The sequence below is a fragment of the Papilio machaon genome, chromosome 26 (genome assembly GCF_912999745.1).
Source record: "Papilio machaon chromosome 26, ilPapMach1.1, whole genome shotgun sequence".
NCBI classification, from domain to species: Eukaryota; Metazoa; Arthropoda; class Insecta; order Lepidoptera; family Papilionidae; genus Papilio; species Papilio machaon.
This window is the reverse complement of record NC_060011.1, coordinates 5458439-5475353: the sequence shown is the minus strand read 5'-3', so window position 1 is coordinate 5475353 and position 16915 is coordinate 5458439. Positions and strand designations below refer to the sequence as shown.

General features: G+C 38.3%; 3 protein-coding genes across 5 annotated transcripts; 1 reads left to right on the top strand and 2 right to left on the bottom strand.

Annotated features, from left to right (window-relative positions):
- The first annotated feature begins 500 nt into the window (after positions 1-500).
- LOC123722496 lies at positions 501-6714 on the top strand. Its single transcript, XM_045684383.1, has 2 exons — positions 501-507; positions 3134-6714. Exons 1-2 carry the CDS (start codon positions 501-503, stop codon positions 6712-6714), a joined length of 3588 nt encoding a protein of 1195 aa, XP_045540339.1.
- A 3245-nt stretch (positions 6715-9959) lies between these two features.
- LOC106721211 (nuclear inhibitor of protein phosphatase 1) lies at positions 9960-14775 on the bottom strand. Its single transcript, XM_014516109.2, has 9 exons — positions 14611-14775; positions 13987-14201; positions 13170-13278; positions 12521-12623; positions 12093-12176; positions 11273-11483; positions 10933-11035; positions 10446-10537; positions 9960-10084 (listed from the first exon to the last, which is right to left on the bottom strand). Exons 1-9 carry the CDS (start codon positions 14637-14639, stop codon positions 9987-9989), a joined length of 1044 nt encoding a protein of 347 aa, XP_014371595.2. The 5' UTR covers positions 14640-14775; the 3' UTR covers positions 9960-9986.
- A 329-nt stretch (positions 14776-15104) lies between these two features.
- On the bottom strand, positions 15105-16762 carry LOC106721206 (MRG/MORF4L-binding protein). Of its 3 annotated transcripts, none has more exons than XM_014516104.2 (5): positions 16315-16762; positions 15978-16055; positions 15802-15906; positions 15610-15726; positions 15105-15342 (listed from the first exon to the last, which is right to left on the bottom strand). In XM_014516104.2, the coding sequence occupies exons 1-5, from the start codon at positions 16667-16669 to the stop codon at positions 15254-15256; spliced, it is 744 nt and encodes a 247-aa protein (XP_014371590.1). In that variant the 5' UTR covers positions 16670-16762; the 3' UTR covers positions 15105-15253. The 3 variants fall into 3 exon arrangements, with proteins under 3 accessions (XP_014371590.1, XP_014371591.1, XP_014371589.1); XM_014516103.2 differs by having other exon boundaries at positions 15106-15363; XM_014516105.2 differs by lacking the exon at positions 15802-15906 and having other exon boundaries at positions 15105-15363.
- Positions 16763-16915: the final 153 nt, after the last annotated feature.

Genomic DNA, 16915 nt, shown 5'->3' with positions numbered 1-16915 from the left:
CGTCGGAGGAGGGGACGCACAGAGTATTCCCATAAGTCTCCTCCACCCCCAAAACACCTCTCATTCCCAGACCTTGGGAACACAACACATAATTCACAGCAAACGGGTGTGATGGTAACGTAGATTCAAATTAATACTCCGACACGCATACTCATTAGATTGTACCCTGAATTGCTTCCATTTCACGCCTGTCTTCTGTGTATGTCGTGGTATATCACCGGTCGAGATGAAAAAAATAAATGTCAATATTAATACATATCGAAAGAAAGAATGAATTGATGCGGAGATTGAATAATTATGCACATTGAATTTTACAATAAATTTAATATAAAAAAACACAACTTAATAAATGTGAACAAGAAGATGTAAAAACGTACAAGATATCAAACAAAACGACAAAACGAAATATGTCAAAAAAGAAAAATATTTTATAATACGTCCAAAAAGGCTGTATGCAACCCCGAGGCCGCAACAAAGAATGCCATCTTGGAATATCCATAATGGATAGTCAGTTCGATTATTGATATCATTGTTTCGATATCTATCTTACTAATATTATAAATGTGAACGTTTAGATGGATGGATGGATGGATGTTAAAAGTTATCTCCGGAACGGCTCAACAATCCTGATAAAATTTGGCATATATGTAGAACATAGTCTGAAAGAACATATTGGCTATAATTTTTTTGTTAATTCCGCGCTTACGAAGTCGTGGACGAGAGCTAACAGTCCATATATAAATAAAAAGCTCTAAAAATGACAAAATATTTTTTTTTGTTTTTACTATATCTGACATCTCTACGTATAAAAATATCAAAGCTTATAAATATCAAGACTTACCTCTTATAAAAACTTCTATAAGTTTTCAAAGCAATCAACTTAACCCCGCCTCGCCCGCTCTATGCATTTGAAAGATCAAAAGGCAATCGTAATTTATGCGCACTGAAGCGGTCTTCAGTTTTCAGTAGCGCTTTTAAGAGCTGCTTTTAATTATATAATTTGTCTAGTTTGAACTCGTTTTTCGCTATTATTTAGTTACTATTTATTTATTAACAACAAGTTTTGTTAATTAAATGAAAAACTCAAATAAATTATTTTAATTTTCTTGAAAAAGTCACACACAACTCACGCCTGTAAAAAAAGGGATAGGCAGAGATTACGAACTTCCATTTGGTGTGGCCAAATGAACCTCCGCAATCCACTTTTGTCCATTTCGGGAGACGGAACGAGACTGGTGGCGAGTTGTGTCGCGTTAAAAAGGAATTATCAAGAACAGGCAATTAGTAGTAAAGGCTTAATTCCACGAACAGAATAAAAACAATAATGATTTTTTGAGACATAGCAGTAGATTTCCGCTGCTCTAAAATCTGAACAAACAGACTTTATCATTGTACTCCTCTTTGAAAGAACAGAAATAAAATGTGTTTTGTACAAGCGTTGAGGCACTGAAAATCAAGGGTAACTGAGTAAAGTTTTAGAGTAAATTTTTATTACACGCTTTTATTTAGTTTCATCTGTCCCGATGTTTGTCATCGAATCTTGCAAATTAAATTTGTCCCACTTCTCGGTTACTGATTTAGCTGAAATTTTCCATTCATGTGTAAATCGCGTGACGATGCAATATTACGATGACATGATGCTGATCTGATGATGAAGCTGGATGGCCATAGTGACTTCGAAATGAAACTACTCAATCACATTGAGTTTGGGATCGTTAGATTTTTTTTTAGATTTTTTTTTTTTTAAATAAAAGCTTGTTTTAAAAAAGTTTTAGTCTTTTAATTTTAAAAGTAAAAATCGCTTGTTTCATAGCCCCACATTTGTATTATATAGAATCGTTTAACAGCTCGAAATGGTTTGAACGTTGCGTTGGTAGAATTTAGTTCATATGTGCACTTTAGAGTGGACGTAGCGATCGTAGCTACGTAGCGGTCAATAATGCTACGTAATTGCTACAGAGTAGAGCCTCAAAAGCGTCAATACTCTCCCAATGGAATATAAGTGAATAGCAAAAGGTAATTCAGTAGCTATGCACTGTACATACATTTATGGATGAAGCCTGTAGTATGTAGAATAATCGACTTTATTTCCTTTGAAATATGTTTCAAATTGTATTGTACCCCAATGAGATAAATTCAGTCTTACAGCAATTAGAGTCGTCAAAATCTTTTTAATATTATAAATGCGAATGTTTGTTTGAAGGTATCTCCAAAATGGCTCAACGGATCTCGATGAAATTTGGCATAGATATAGATCATAGTCTGAAAGAATACATAGGCTACTTATTAAGTTTTTTTTATTCCACGCGGACGAAGTCGCGGGCGGTTAGTATGTTATAATTTTTAATACGATAATTCCCTTGTCTAAAGCCTGTTAAAACAATTAAATTTATATACATAATATATACAAAATTATACATACATTTACTAAACCAGATTTAACTTAAACCCCTAAATATAAACCGCAATATAAACCCTAAGCCAACATAATTCGACTGAATCTCAAGATATGATAAAGGGATTACTTCTTGACTGTTTGTGTTGTGTAAAGGTGGGTACAGACTAGAGCATTTACTTGTTGAACGAGCTCTATAAGTTCTAGTGTATCACTCTTTTACAAACCAGACTTTTGAAACTAAATTTTTACCTATTTTTAATAAAGTAAACTAATTGTTACCTATTATTCGACCTATATTACCTATTATGCTATATTCTACCAGACTATGTTCTACATCTGTACCAAATTTCATCATGATCCGTTGCGTCGTCCCGGAGACACCTTTAAACAAACATCCCTCCATCCATCTAAACATTCGCATTTATATCATGTATATATTATATATAAAAATGAATCCTTATATCCCTTGGTCACGTCATCACTCGTGAACGACTGGACCGATTTAACTTTTTTTTTTGTTTTTTTTTTTTGTCAGAAGGTTCTTATGACAGAACAAATTTAGATGGATGGATGGATAATAATAATAATAATAATAATAATAATAATAAAAATGACAGCGGCCGTCACCGAAAAATGTCACTGAATTTTTAATATTTTATTAAGAAAAATATATAAAATTAAACAAGAAATAAATATGTGGAATAATAATAATAATAATAAGGAACCATAATTCAGAGGACAAAATTGAGCCGCGTCGGAGATGCGCACGCCTAAGACCTGCTGCGCTCACCTCGCTGAGCCTAATACCATCAACGTCGGAAGAAGATGAGTCCCCGACCGCTAGTGAGGAGGAGCCAGCGCCGTCCACCCCGCCACGAAGACCTGTGCGGGGCCGTGGTCGGCCACCGTCGGCACGCTTGGGGCCTGCGGGACGCATCCCGCACCCGGCCCCCGCTACCGGTGGTGTAGTGCGCCGCATGAGATGGACTTCAGAACTAAACGAGAGTGTCATGCGCGCGTATTACCAGGCAACAGAGGTGGAAACAAACCTCACAGCGTATCGTGGTAGGATGTTGTCTCTGTTTCAGGTCCTTCAACCAAATACCGCCGTCACGGCTCAGCGCTTATCGGATCAAGTGCGGGTCATACTGCGGTCGCGTCGGCTGGATGACTCCGTTCTTGACCGTCTACGCACTGAAATACGTTCCAGCCTTAGGGACACGGAGTCTGCACCTACGGCGCCGCTAAACGTTGACTGTGTAGACAGTCGGCCACCGACGCCAATAGCACCGTTAAACGTAGGCGCAAGTGATACTATAGCTGAGAACGTAAGTAGCCAGGATAATGAGCATATGAGGAGAACTTTGGAGGAGGCCATTAAGGAATTTAAAGATGTCCCTACATTAAGTAGATCGCGGTTACCGCGTTTGCCTATTCATAGGGGTAGTTTGGCTATTGTAAATCAAATGAACGCACTACTAGCGCCGTATTTTGATGCTAGTAGTAGCTTAGCAGAAACACACTCTATTCTGTATTGCGGGGCTGTCGCAGTGTGTCGTATGGTAGGTGTCAAACTTAATATCAAAAATACCCAAACCGTACCACACACCTATAGCAAACCAGCCTGGCAAGCCAGAATTGAACGTCGCATTAACACCTCGCGAACTTTAATAGCCAAACTATTAAACTTCCGTGCTGGGAATACTCGGCCGAAAGTTATGCGTTTTGTGACCCAGGCATTTTCCGGGACTAATATTAGTCCCAATAATTACATACTTAGAGTCACGGAACGCATAGACTTTTATAAGCAGAAGATCTGCGCTTGGGCGAATCGCATACGCAGGTACAAAAAACGAGCGGACAGATTTATTCTTAATCGTCGCTTCCAAAGTGATCAAAAGGGTGTTTATAGAGGCTGGGAGCAACCTAGTGAAGGTGTGAATGACAGGCAACTCCCAGATCCAGACGATTTAAACAATTTTTGGCGTGGAATATGGTCGGTGTCTGTCAATCATACAGAATCAGACTGGGTTGAAGCTGTCGGACAGGGATGTGAACAGATACCAGTTATGGATCCTATTACAATAGAACCTTGTGACGTGAGTTGTGCAATCCGTTCGGCTCATAACTGGAAAAGTCCTGGGCCGGATGGATTGCCCAATTTCTGGATCAAATGGTTCAACAGTTCACATTTCTGTCTGGCAGCTCAATTCCAGGCTGCCATCGACCTGGGTAGTCTCCCAGCCTTTATGACCACAGGGGTCACCCACCTTTTGTTCAAGTCCGGTTGTACCACGGAAGCTAAGAACTATAGACCCATTACTTGTTTACCAACATTATATAAGTTGCTTACATCCATTTTGAGCTCAAAATTAACAAAGCATCTCAAAGATCTTTTGGCCAAAACTCAAAATGGATGTAGGCCTGGGTCCCGTGGTACGAAGGAACTACTCCTCATAGATATGACCATCAACCAACAGGTCCGTCGAAATAGGAAAAACCTCTGCACTGCCTGGGTCGATTATAAAAAGGCCTATGACTCGGTGCCGCACTCGTGGTTGAGGAGAGTACTAGAGCTATACAAAGTTGATGTAACTCTATGTACTTTCCTCAGTTCATGTATGCGGCAGTGGGTTACTAGACTCTCTTTACCTGGGAGTGCGGCGCCTATTTCGAACGGACTTATAAAGATTGAGCGGGGGATTTTCCAGGGTGACAGCTTGAGTCCGCTGTGGTTCTGCCTGGCCTTGAATCCTTTAAGCACATTGCTAAACGAATCAAGGCTGGGCTTTCAGCTTCGTAGAGGGGGTGAAGTCATATCTCATCTTCTATACATGGATGACCTCAAGCTTTTCGCATCGAAAAAGACCGACCTAGTGGAACTGCTCAAAATAACTGAAAAGTTCAGTAGTTCCATCGGGATGGAGTTTGGTGTCGAAAAGTGTGCGGTCATGTATGTACAGCGGGGGAGAGTTGCAAGCTCTGATGGGCTACAACTCACCGAAAGTATGTCCTTCAGATCCCTCTCCGAAGGTGAGACCTACAAGTACCTTGGTATATCACAGTCGTTGGGTATTGTTGATGAGGATGTAAAACATCTGATAAAAGCACGATTCATTGGCCGCCTGAGAAAAGTCCTAAATAGTCTTCTATCAGGTGGTAACAAGTTTCGCGCTTTTAACAGCTGGGTTATGCCCTCGTTAACTTACTCCTTTGGTATACTAAGGTGGACTCAAACAGAGCTGGATATCTTGGATCGAAGGGTCCGTTGCATGCTGACCACACATCGGATGCATCACCCACGATCGTCGGTTATGAGATTGTATATCCCACGGAAATGTGGTGGCCGAGGCCTCCTCAATGCTAAGGACATGCATAACCGTGAGGTATACAATCTACGGGAGTATTTCCTGAAAATCGATGAGGGGATACATCGAGATGTGGTGTCAGTAGATAAGGGGCTCACCCCGCTCTCTCTTAATAACGAGAACTGGCGTAAACACCCAGTGTTGAGCACCTCCGAGCGTTTAGATATATGGAAGAGCAAGGAGTTACACGGCAGGTTTTATCGGGCTCTGCATGGGCCTGATGTAGACCTGCCTGCCTCTGTGAACTGGCTACGTTTCGGTGACCTCTTTGGGGAGACCGAGGGCTTTGTCTGTGCAATTATGGACGAAGTTATCAAGACGAACAACTACCGGAAGTACATTATGAGGGACGGCACGCTAGATGTCTGTCGTTTGTGCCACTGCCCTGGCGAGTCCCTCAGACATGTCACTTCCGGTTGTTCTCGCCTTGCTAACTCCGAGTACTTGCACAGACACAACCTAGTAGCCAGAATAATCCATCAACAACTTGCTCTTAAGTATGGTCTAATCGCTTCAGAGGTGCCGTACTACAAATACACACCGGAGCCAGTTCTCGATGATGGTCATATCACGCTCTACTGGGATCGATCTATTATCACAGACAGGACTATTGTAGCCAATAAGCCTGATATCGTGATAATAGATCGATCTGCGAGACATACGATAATTGTTGACGTAAGTATTCCCCATGACTGTAATCTCGTGAAGGCAGAGACAGACAAGATGTCAAAATATTTGGATCTCGCGCACGAGATTACAGCCATGTGGCATATGGAGTCAACAATTATCGTACCGATAGTGCTGTCCGTGAATGGATTAATCGCGAAGAGCCTCGATCACCACCTAGAGAGGCTCTCGCTCGGTAAGTGGGTGAAGGGCCAGGCACAGAAGGCGGTACTCCTGAGCACGGCACGCATTGTGAGGAAGTTTCTGTCTCTGGAGGCCTAACCGCCGGTAGCTTGGGCCCAAGGCTCCGCTGCCGACGTATCCAGATTTTTTATATTTTTTTTAATATTGTTTAAGATTTTATTAAGAAAAATGTATAAAATTAAACAAGAAATAAATATGTGGAATAATAATAATAATAATGTTTATTTAATTCAGACTACAAAGATCCATATTACTATACTAGGGTTAGTAAAGACTTAATAAGTAATGTTAGTAACAAAAATAAAGAGAAAAAATAAATAAAACAAAATAAACTATAAACTATTCGTGACGGGATATTGTTGTTACTCAGCGATACAAGAATACGCTATTCTACATGTATATTTATCCAGCGAGCCAGCATCACTGAGTCCCACCTATCCAACAATGCCTTCAGGATAACGTTATGGCTGTCACGCATTCGGCACAGTAAGGAGGCGCAGCGCTTTCGCATGATGGCATCGAACCCATCTGTACGAGCCTCCGCGAACATGCCGGAGGCGCTGCAGTAACGTGGCAGCCCCATTAACACCCTGAACGCGTTGTTATACTGAACCCGCAGATCGCTGTATGCCCTCCGCGTATAGTCAACCCACAGACCGCAGGCATAGAAAGATTGACAGTATGCCTTAAAAAGAGTCAACTTAACATGTTTGGTACATTTGGCAAATCTGCGGGCCAACATATTGCAGCGAACAGACAGCGATCTACGTTCTTTTTCAATATCTAGATTATCTTTCAAATCCTCAGTGATCCAGTGACCCAAATACTTAAATTTGTCCACCTTTTTTAATTGAGTTCCACAGAGCAAAATGTTTGGCACGTTAGTGTAGCGTTTACGATCCGGACAGAAAATCATAAATTCGCTTTTCACTGCATTATATTTGAGTCCATGTGACACCGCATAGGATTCACAGATCTTAATAAGCTGTTTCAAGGCCCCTATCGATGGGCTCAGCAGTACCATATCATCGGCGTAACTGATATTATTAACACAAACTCCGTCAATATGACAACCGATTCCCGTACTGCTAAGCTCAACGATCAATTTGTTCATGTACAGATTGAAGAGCGTGGGTGAGGTCAAACCGCCCTGCCGCACTCCACACTCCAATCTATACCCTTCCGAGAATGCACCTGCCCATCTAACTTTATTATTTTGATTATTGTACCAAAACTTAAAAAGTAGCGTTACATCATCTGTCAGATTTGTTTCGGTTCTCATTTTATTCCAAAGAACATCATAAGCTACAAGATCAAACGCCTTCGACAAGTCAAGATAACAGGCATATACTGGCGTTTTCCGTGCAGTATAGTATTGGACAGTCTGCTTGAGGCACATGATGGCACTCTCAGTAGACAGACCTGGCCTGAAACCGAACTGCGCGTCGTTGAGCGAGAAGGTACCATCCATGCGCTGGCTAAGCAGACTGTCCAACACCTTTGCAATAACTGTGGCAAGTGATATAGGCCTGTAATTGGACAGATCGGAGGCATCACCAGTTTTGTTTTTTATGATGGGTACAACAACAGTACGCATAAGTTTCTCTGGTAGGTATGAATGACCCACACATAAGTTAAAAAACAATGACAAACATTCCGGCAGTTGCACGCCAGCATACTGCAAATGTTCAATGCTAAGACTATCAAAACCAGGTGATTTACCTCTCACCATCCCCTTTATTATTTTCTCAACTTCTGTAGAAGAAAAAATCACACTTCGTTTTGGAAAACATGTGTCAGCATTGCGCACATTGCACTGGCTTGGACCAAGCGGCGATTCAACTTTAAAATGCTGCCTAAAAAGATTAGCTATTTCACCTGGCTCGTGAACACCCGAGACGCTCACGGGGGGGCCTGCCCTAAGATTTAATTTATTAGTTTTTTTCCAAAAATGACTGAAATTTTTACTTTTATGATGCTCTACTAGAATGTCCATTTTTATTTGTTCTTCATTTTTTTGACACCATTTTAGTTTAGCTTTAAAAATATGCCTTGACTTAGACATGTCGTCGTAAAACCTCCCACAACTAGGCTTTCCATGTAATTGCCATAACTGAAAATATAGTCTAGCCGTCTCGTGAGCGTCCCGGACATGTTTGTTCCATCCAGGCAAATATTTACGCTTACGCTTTTCTTTCATACAATAACTATGTATTGCAGCCTCCGATAGAATATTAATAATATTATCATACATCTTATCAATTAATGTTTTATGCGAATCATTACTACACATAGTTTCATAACATTTCTCAAGTTCCAAAGGAAAATCTAATTTAGTTAACCTATTCTGACATTCGTTACGATACCCTGATATCTGGTCACCATCCCTTTCTCCCCATACAATTTTATTTGATTGATAATGATGTTTGTTTGAAGGTATCTCCAGAAAAGCTTAATGGATCTTAACAAAATTTGGTGTAGATATAAAACATAGTCTGGAAGAACATATAGGCTACATATTAAGTTCTTTTATTAATCCCGCGCAGATGAAGTCGCGGGCGACAGCTAATTAGTAATATTCTTAAGAACGTTAGATAACATAGAAATGTTTGTGAAAAATGCTCTAATGTATACTCACCTTAATATTTAACGTAAACAAATTATAACTTTTTTATGTGCCTCTAAATCTATATTCGCGTATGGAAGGTTTCGGATGAAAGAAGATTGCATGTAGCTGAGATGCGTATACTAAGATGGATGTGTGACAAGAAAAGATAAAGTTAAGAATGTGTATCAGAGGAAGTAAAGTAGCGCCAGTTATCCAGATATTGAGGAGCAGAAGGTTAGCGTGGTTTGGACATGTTATGCGGAGAGATGATGATCATGTAAGCAAAAAAGTAATGAGATTGAATGTGGATGGATATAAAGGTAGAAGACCAAAGAAAGTATGTATGGATTGTGTGAAAGAGGATATGCGTAAGAAGGTGGTAAATTCAGATATGACGTCTGATAGAGATGTATGGAGGAGTACATACTGTGTCCCTCCATAGGGATAAGGGCAAGTTGATGATGATGATGATGATGATGGTAGAAAAATAAAAAGTCATATTTATGGTATCCGTTATCATTTATTCAGGCACAAGAACACTTTGAGACACGGCTACAGATAACAAATTCATATTCACTCTTCAAATGAACCTCGGATTTCACTTAACGTAATCGTTGTACATGTACTGTATAGTCTGTGACGTCACCGGCGGGGGCGGGGGCGGGGCCGGGGGCGGGGCCTGCGGGGCCGGGGGCGGGGCCTGCGGGGCCGGGGGCGGGGCCTGCCGCGGCCGGGGGCGGGGCTATACGCCAGATATGAGGCCAGGTTTTCTCCCCGGCCACGCCTCCTTCGCGTATTTCTTCTTTTTAGGTTCGCTGGAAGGTCCCGCTTCTTCGGGAGCTGTGAGGAATTATTATACAATTAATGACTAGCTTTTTACCCGACTTAAGTAGGGTATCGCACGTATGTATGTCGATTTGTATGAATATGGATTTGTATGTATGTTAATTCCATTTTGACTTGTAACTTAAACTACTAAATGGATTATGACGTGTGAGATGCCAAATGGGCAACATGACAACTGAATTCGCCGAAATGTCGAAGAGAACACTGCCCATAGACATACATAATTAATTTCCAATTCTCCTTCGTCAAATCAACTTATCCTTCCCATTCTTTCATTATACAATTTGTATTCTTTCCTTATGACAAACATACAAACAGTCCGTTTTTTTATATGAATAAAAAGTGTATATCTGACCGGTGTGAGGTAGAGGTGGATGTATACTGAGATGAGGCTCAGGACCCTCCAGCTCGACATCTGGTGCGGGGTTGGGTAGTGACAGGCCCAATCTGCAATTTACATACACAATTTTAACTAGTAATAGCCCGCGGCTTCGTCAGCGTAGAATTAAAAAAAATAGTTTAAAACAGTCTCGGGTACATCAGCTACATTCCTGTTAAAGTCACATGAAAATCGGTCAAGTCGTTTTGGAAGAATATGGTAACAAACATTGTGACATGTTTTTTTTTTATATATACTAGCTTTTACCCGCGATTCCGTCCGCGCGGAATAAAAAAAAATGCACACAAGATAAAAAAGTTCCTATGTCCGTCTCCTAGTTCTAAGCTACCTGCCCACCAATTTTCAGTCAAATCGATTCAGTCGTTCTTGAGTTATAAATAGTGTAACTAACACGATTTTCTTTTATATATATATATAAGATATATGAAATATTTAGACAAACCTTGCACCAATAAGACTGAGATGTGAGCTGGGCGCCGGCAGGTCAGAGTACAGATTGTTACCTCGAGATATCTCTTGCAGCCTCAACGAATGGTGGTGATGATCTAATCACAAAATACATTTCAATTTACTTCAATCATTAATTAATTTCATTTTAAATACAAAATTACTTTAAGTAATGTTTCAACGCGTTAAAAGACATAATGTACAGCGAGATAGAAAGAGATTCTGAATTTCTTATGTTATACTTAGTTCTTAGTTTAAGGGGGTTAATGGGAGTGGTTGTGGGTTTAGGAGGTCCAAGTAAACATGTCAGGAGGTCAGGAGGTGGGTGGTCTTACTGTCTTCAGCAGCATGCAGCTTCAACTTCCTGGTCCCAGCGTTGGCATTTGGCACAATGGTGGATCGCACCAGGTTACGGAAGCGGCCCACGCTGGGGTCGATATCCTCAGGGTTGATGATGTCCACCTCCTCATTGAAGGACACGTTGCGCTTCTGCTTCTTGGCCACACCCACCGGCATTGATAATGACCGCTTCGTGCCAGCAGCAGGCTGTAGAAGATATCGTATTTAAGTTCTCCTAACTTAAAACATGACTAACCAATGTACCAATATCAGAAATAGTTCATGGTTGCCGTAACTTCTTAGACACTAGTTTAAATTATTCATCATCATCAGCTCACTATATGTCCCCAATGAGGGGCTTGGAACCCACCCCAAGTTAGGGGTGACTAGGACATAGTGACTAAGTCCGCGCGAAATTAAAAAAAAAATAAGTGGCCTATGTGTTCTTACAGACTATGTTCTACATCTCTGTCAAATTTCATCAAGATCCGTTGAGCCGTTCTGGAGATACCTTCTAACAAACATCCATCCAAACTTAACAAAGATCACTCAAGTCTTTATATTTTAACGGGAAAAACATATAATATAAACATTTATCTAGTACTAGCTTCTACCCGCGACTTCGTCCGCGCGGAATAAAAAAAATGCACACAAAATAAAAAAGTTCCTATGTCCGTCTCCTAGTTCTAAGCTACCTCCCCATCAATTTTTAGCTAAATCAGTTCGACCGATCTTGAGTTATAAATAGTGTAACTAACACGACTTTCTTTTATATATCTAATATTATAGTATTTAAAAGTAAATAAAGTGAATTACCTTCATAACATCAGTACCATCCTCGGTGGATATACCCAACATGGATATCCTGCGATTGTGCGCCGTGTTGAACTCTGTTAAATTCTAAAATGATAATAACTTAATAATTCTACATGTAAAAATAAAAACTAATTTTATATCACCAATCATATAAATCATATTTAACCTAAAAAAAAAAAACTGACTTTTTATCAGAAAATTTTTTTTTTTGTTGCAGTTAGCAATTATTTGACGGAAAAATCTACGAACGAGGACAAGCCTTTGAAAAAATAAAAAAATTCAAACTTTTTGTTCATCAAAAATCTGCATATTCAAAATAGTTTTGTGAAGTTACTTAGAAATTATTATTTAACTTAATAAAGTAGATTTTTTACATAGAAAATGTTATATTCTTCAGAATTAAAATAATATATTAAAACGAAACTCACATCTAACTCCGTCTGTGTTTCAGGCAATCCTAACAGAGCCCCTTCCGTTTCAGTGTTTGGCAAATCTTCCATTATACCCCGCGAGTTACCAGTAGGACGTTCTCTGTAAGGAACAGTCCCAATTTTTCATATAACATCTAAACTTTAAACGAGAATGTCGGTGGCTCAGGGGTTAAGCACTTGACTTGTAATCTGTAGACCCTGACTTCGAAGCCTGCCATGCAGTAATATATTTTTCGATTTCATATTTATCTGACATTCTAACCGATGAAGGAAAACATCGTGATGCAACCTGCATATATCTGAGAATAAATTCAACTATATGGGTGAAGTCAACTGGCACTGGACCAGCGTGATTGACTATGACCTAGTCACCTCTAATTTAAAGTAGGCTCCGAGCACCTCAGTGGGGACATATAGTAGACTGGTAATGATTTAAACTTTGGATATGAAATCCGTGCGGCGGGCAATACCCTCCCCCGTATCCCCCTATGCTCAAACACACCTAACTTTGTGTTTTATGCAGTGACTCACATGAAGTTAAAAGCCATTAAATATCTGAAAATTACTATAACCTAGTTAACTTACATAGAAACGTCTAAATATATTATATATAACCTAGTTTGTGAAATTGAAGATAATAACTTACCTTATAATATAATTTCTAGTAGAAGCACCAAAATGGAAGTTAGAGTCGATAGGCAGCTGTGTGGGCTTGTTGGCTTCTAATCTCATTTTACCAATAAATGTACCGTGAGCTGGAATAAAAATTATACAATAAATACAAATATGTTCTATAGGAAAGAACAAGTTGCAAGAACTTTCTTTTTCATGTTGAGACATTTTTTTTGGTGTACAAGGAAACAGATTAACACGTTAACTGCCATAGCATAATTTTGATGATGGCATTTTCTTTTTTTTTTGTTTTTGGTGTTATATTGACATCAATTATTTGTATTTATTTTCCTTAAAAAGTTTTTGTCCATAAAAACCAGTTCTACACGTAAAAATGTTAGGCCAAGATGAATATAGTTTGTTGGGGGCCTTGTCAGTCAATTTCAATAGAGAAAAAGCCCCGAAAGGTGCTTGACAGCTCCCTGGGTTCATTTGAATTTTTGAATTACATGCATTTGCGTCAGGCACTCGTGACTGACATGGCCCTAACAAATACCATATCTGTCGAGCACTGGTGCCTGATGTGGCAGTTAACGTGTTAAATAAGTAAAATGACAAAAGGTGATGTTGAAAAAAGTATACACTAGTTTACTTATCAAATACGTAATTCATACAGAAGCAGACAAATCTGGATCAGAGAGAAATAGCTATAATTGGAAGCCATTGTCTGTTCCTGACGGATGTCCTCCATTAGGGAGAAACTTAAAGAGAAACCTCAATAAGTTAGTTTTATAATATTAATACTGTTTTTATTGAAAGTTTTTCTTAACATATACTATAGCTATACTTACTGCTTCCTAAGTCAACGAGGAAAGCTCGATTTAAGTCTTTATGATAAACAAATGCTGCATGAACTCTTGAACAACTCGCATGATCAATACAAAAGTCATTCATTTGTGGATTACGTCCAAATAAATAACATTTCTTCTCATCTATCATTAATTTTTGTATTAATTTATCACCTTTTAATACATCCAAGTGCAAACCTGTTGGAGGTTTACCAGCCCTGGAAACATAACAGTATAATAGTTAAAAAAATATTTGTTATGGATTTACGAAATTCAAGCAATATTAAAAAATGTTAACCTAAAATTTTGACAAAATTATTATTAAAATATGATAACTTCGGTAGTAAACATGCATAGATTTTTAATAAGATCATTTTTATTATAACCCAGTAAAAAGGTACATAAATAACTGACAACGCTTATCAGTACTATCCAAATAGAATCGTCTAAACGAGTGCTTGCAGTTAAATCTTACAGTTTAGATAGGAATTATTGCAAACAGTGCACGTATGTTATAATATCAGGGATATTCAATAAACACCAGTCATTTATTAAATCAAAGCATGCAATGAATCGAAACTAAATGGCGGCATGATCATTTCTAAGTGAATAAACGAATAATCTCACCAACTGGGCACTTCATAATGATTCGCCATAATAATTTAAACATCTATTATATATTAAACAACTGGAATTTTTAACGTATCATAATTTTAACGCCACAATATACAATATTTTTTTTGGTTTGGAAACCTTCGCCGCTCAAACGCTGTCACTTTGACATTTTTCCAATTACACAAACCACAGATAAACAAGAAATCATAGAATATAAATAAACCAAAACGAAAATATATTTCTACACGTTGTCTATACTTGAGACGATTACTTTCTATTCTATCCATTGCATAAACTTTAAACATTTTATTATTATTGAGGTATTGTAACGCACGTGAAGCAGGTACGGGATATAATTATTACATTTAAATATTAAATATGCATTTAAATTTTCTTTATTTTATTTACAGTAATCTTACAATCTAATTAAAACATGTCATTTAGAAATTAAAATCAGTTAAACAACACTGTATATACCATATACATTATACTATTTTTTAAGTAAAGTAATATTAATGTCATATGTAGTTTACGAGAAAAAAGCATTCATAGTACGATTTCTTCTTTCCCGCCCTTTCCTGAGGACTCTATGGTCCAACCATGGGCGTTGATCCGTTTGTCAGAAGAAATGTATATATGAATGAGTGTGTGCATGTCAAGTTCTCCTTCTTTTGGCGGGAACTGTTGCAGGCGGGGTGGAGGTGTTGGCTCGTCGTCGACCACGTCGGGTGCTGCTGTCTTCATCTATAAGAGGGGAATCCCAAGCTGAGGAAAACCACAGATAATAAAATCAAGCATTATTTAGCGAAAATTTTGTGTTTGCAGAACTTTACAATTTGTGCAGAAAAAAAATGAACTAAAAAATAACATCATGCAATAGTGACAAATTTTTTTTGGCTAAGGTTTTGATGTTTGTAAAAATAACAATTTCGATATAAAGGAAATCTTTAGAGGAAAGTTCACTAAAATAATAAATTTAAATTCTACAATGTTTAATGGACTTGTTTTTACCTGCTACAGAAGTAACTTTGGGCTTTGTGGTCTTCTCTCTTTGTGATACAGATTTTCGACTAGTTGTACTTTCACGAGGGCCAGATGCATTTGAGTCTCTTGAGTCCCGTCTCCTATCTAACATATAACAAACAAAATGTACACACAATTACAAAAAAAATAGTCTCATTTACATCTTACAAATATTCATACCATAGTCTTTCTCGGATTTGATGCTGGGAGTGTCAGTTGATGCATATGAACTGCCACTCTCTTTCCTTGTCTTAGTAGCCAGTGCACTTATACTATCCTTCCGACCTGAGTACAATAGAATCATTTAGCTGGTGCCGGACCACCAGATAATAAATATGAAAAAAATAAAAACATACCTTTTGTTGTCCCATCTTTTGCAGTGCCTCTAGAATTACTTCTAGATGTTGCCGTTTTAGGAGATGGGCTTCTGCCATCTAAAAATCAAATCAAGAAAACGTTTAGCCAATAATAACACAGTGATCTGCAATCAGAAGATGAGCAATGTCTACCAAATATCCTCATTAGCCCTTTACAAATAAAAGCCATTAGAACAGAAAAAAAGCTCTAATAACGGTTAAAGTTACGTACTACAAATAACGAATTTGTGGTTCAAATTATCCATTCAACTGTCATAAACCTTTGAGGTTGGTTGAAGTGTTATCAAACATATAAGAAAAAGTAATGCAATATTACCTCCATCACTATCATCAGCAAGTAAAGTTTCTTTGCATTTTTGTTTGATCAACGGACCAAATTCTTGTTCGGGTAAATTAAAAACGACTTCGTTATTCGGAAATGGTATAGGTTCGGTATCCTCGAGCATAGCCATGTCGTAAAGTGTGTCTAAATGTTTCCAAATATCTTGTGTTGATATTTCTTTAGTTATAGAATTTGTTAACTTTTCCCAAATACCGACCATATTAAAATGTTTCTTTATACCAACCGGCTTATGATTTGCCATTGCGTAAAATAGCTGTATTTCCATATCAACATCCCATTCTAGATCATCGTGCGTTTTCATCTCTGATTCCTCTTCACTGGACACCATTTTATATTCGGATAGTTAAAAAATTCCAAAACTTCATTTATATTTTAGGAATATAACTAAAACAAGAAAACAAATACAAACAAAGAAGTAAATTGTGACGTAAAATTGTAAAATGAAAGTGACACTTGACACTGACAGACTTGATAACACTTGTCCGGTGTAAAGATTAAAAATCACACATTTGTAAAGAAAATTCTGTGAAAGTAAGAGTTTTTTAATTATTAAAATAATGTATAACTTCAAAAG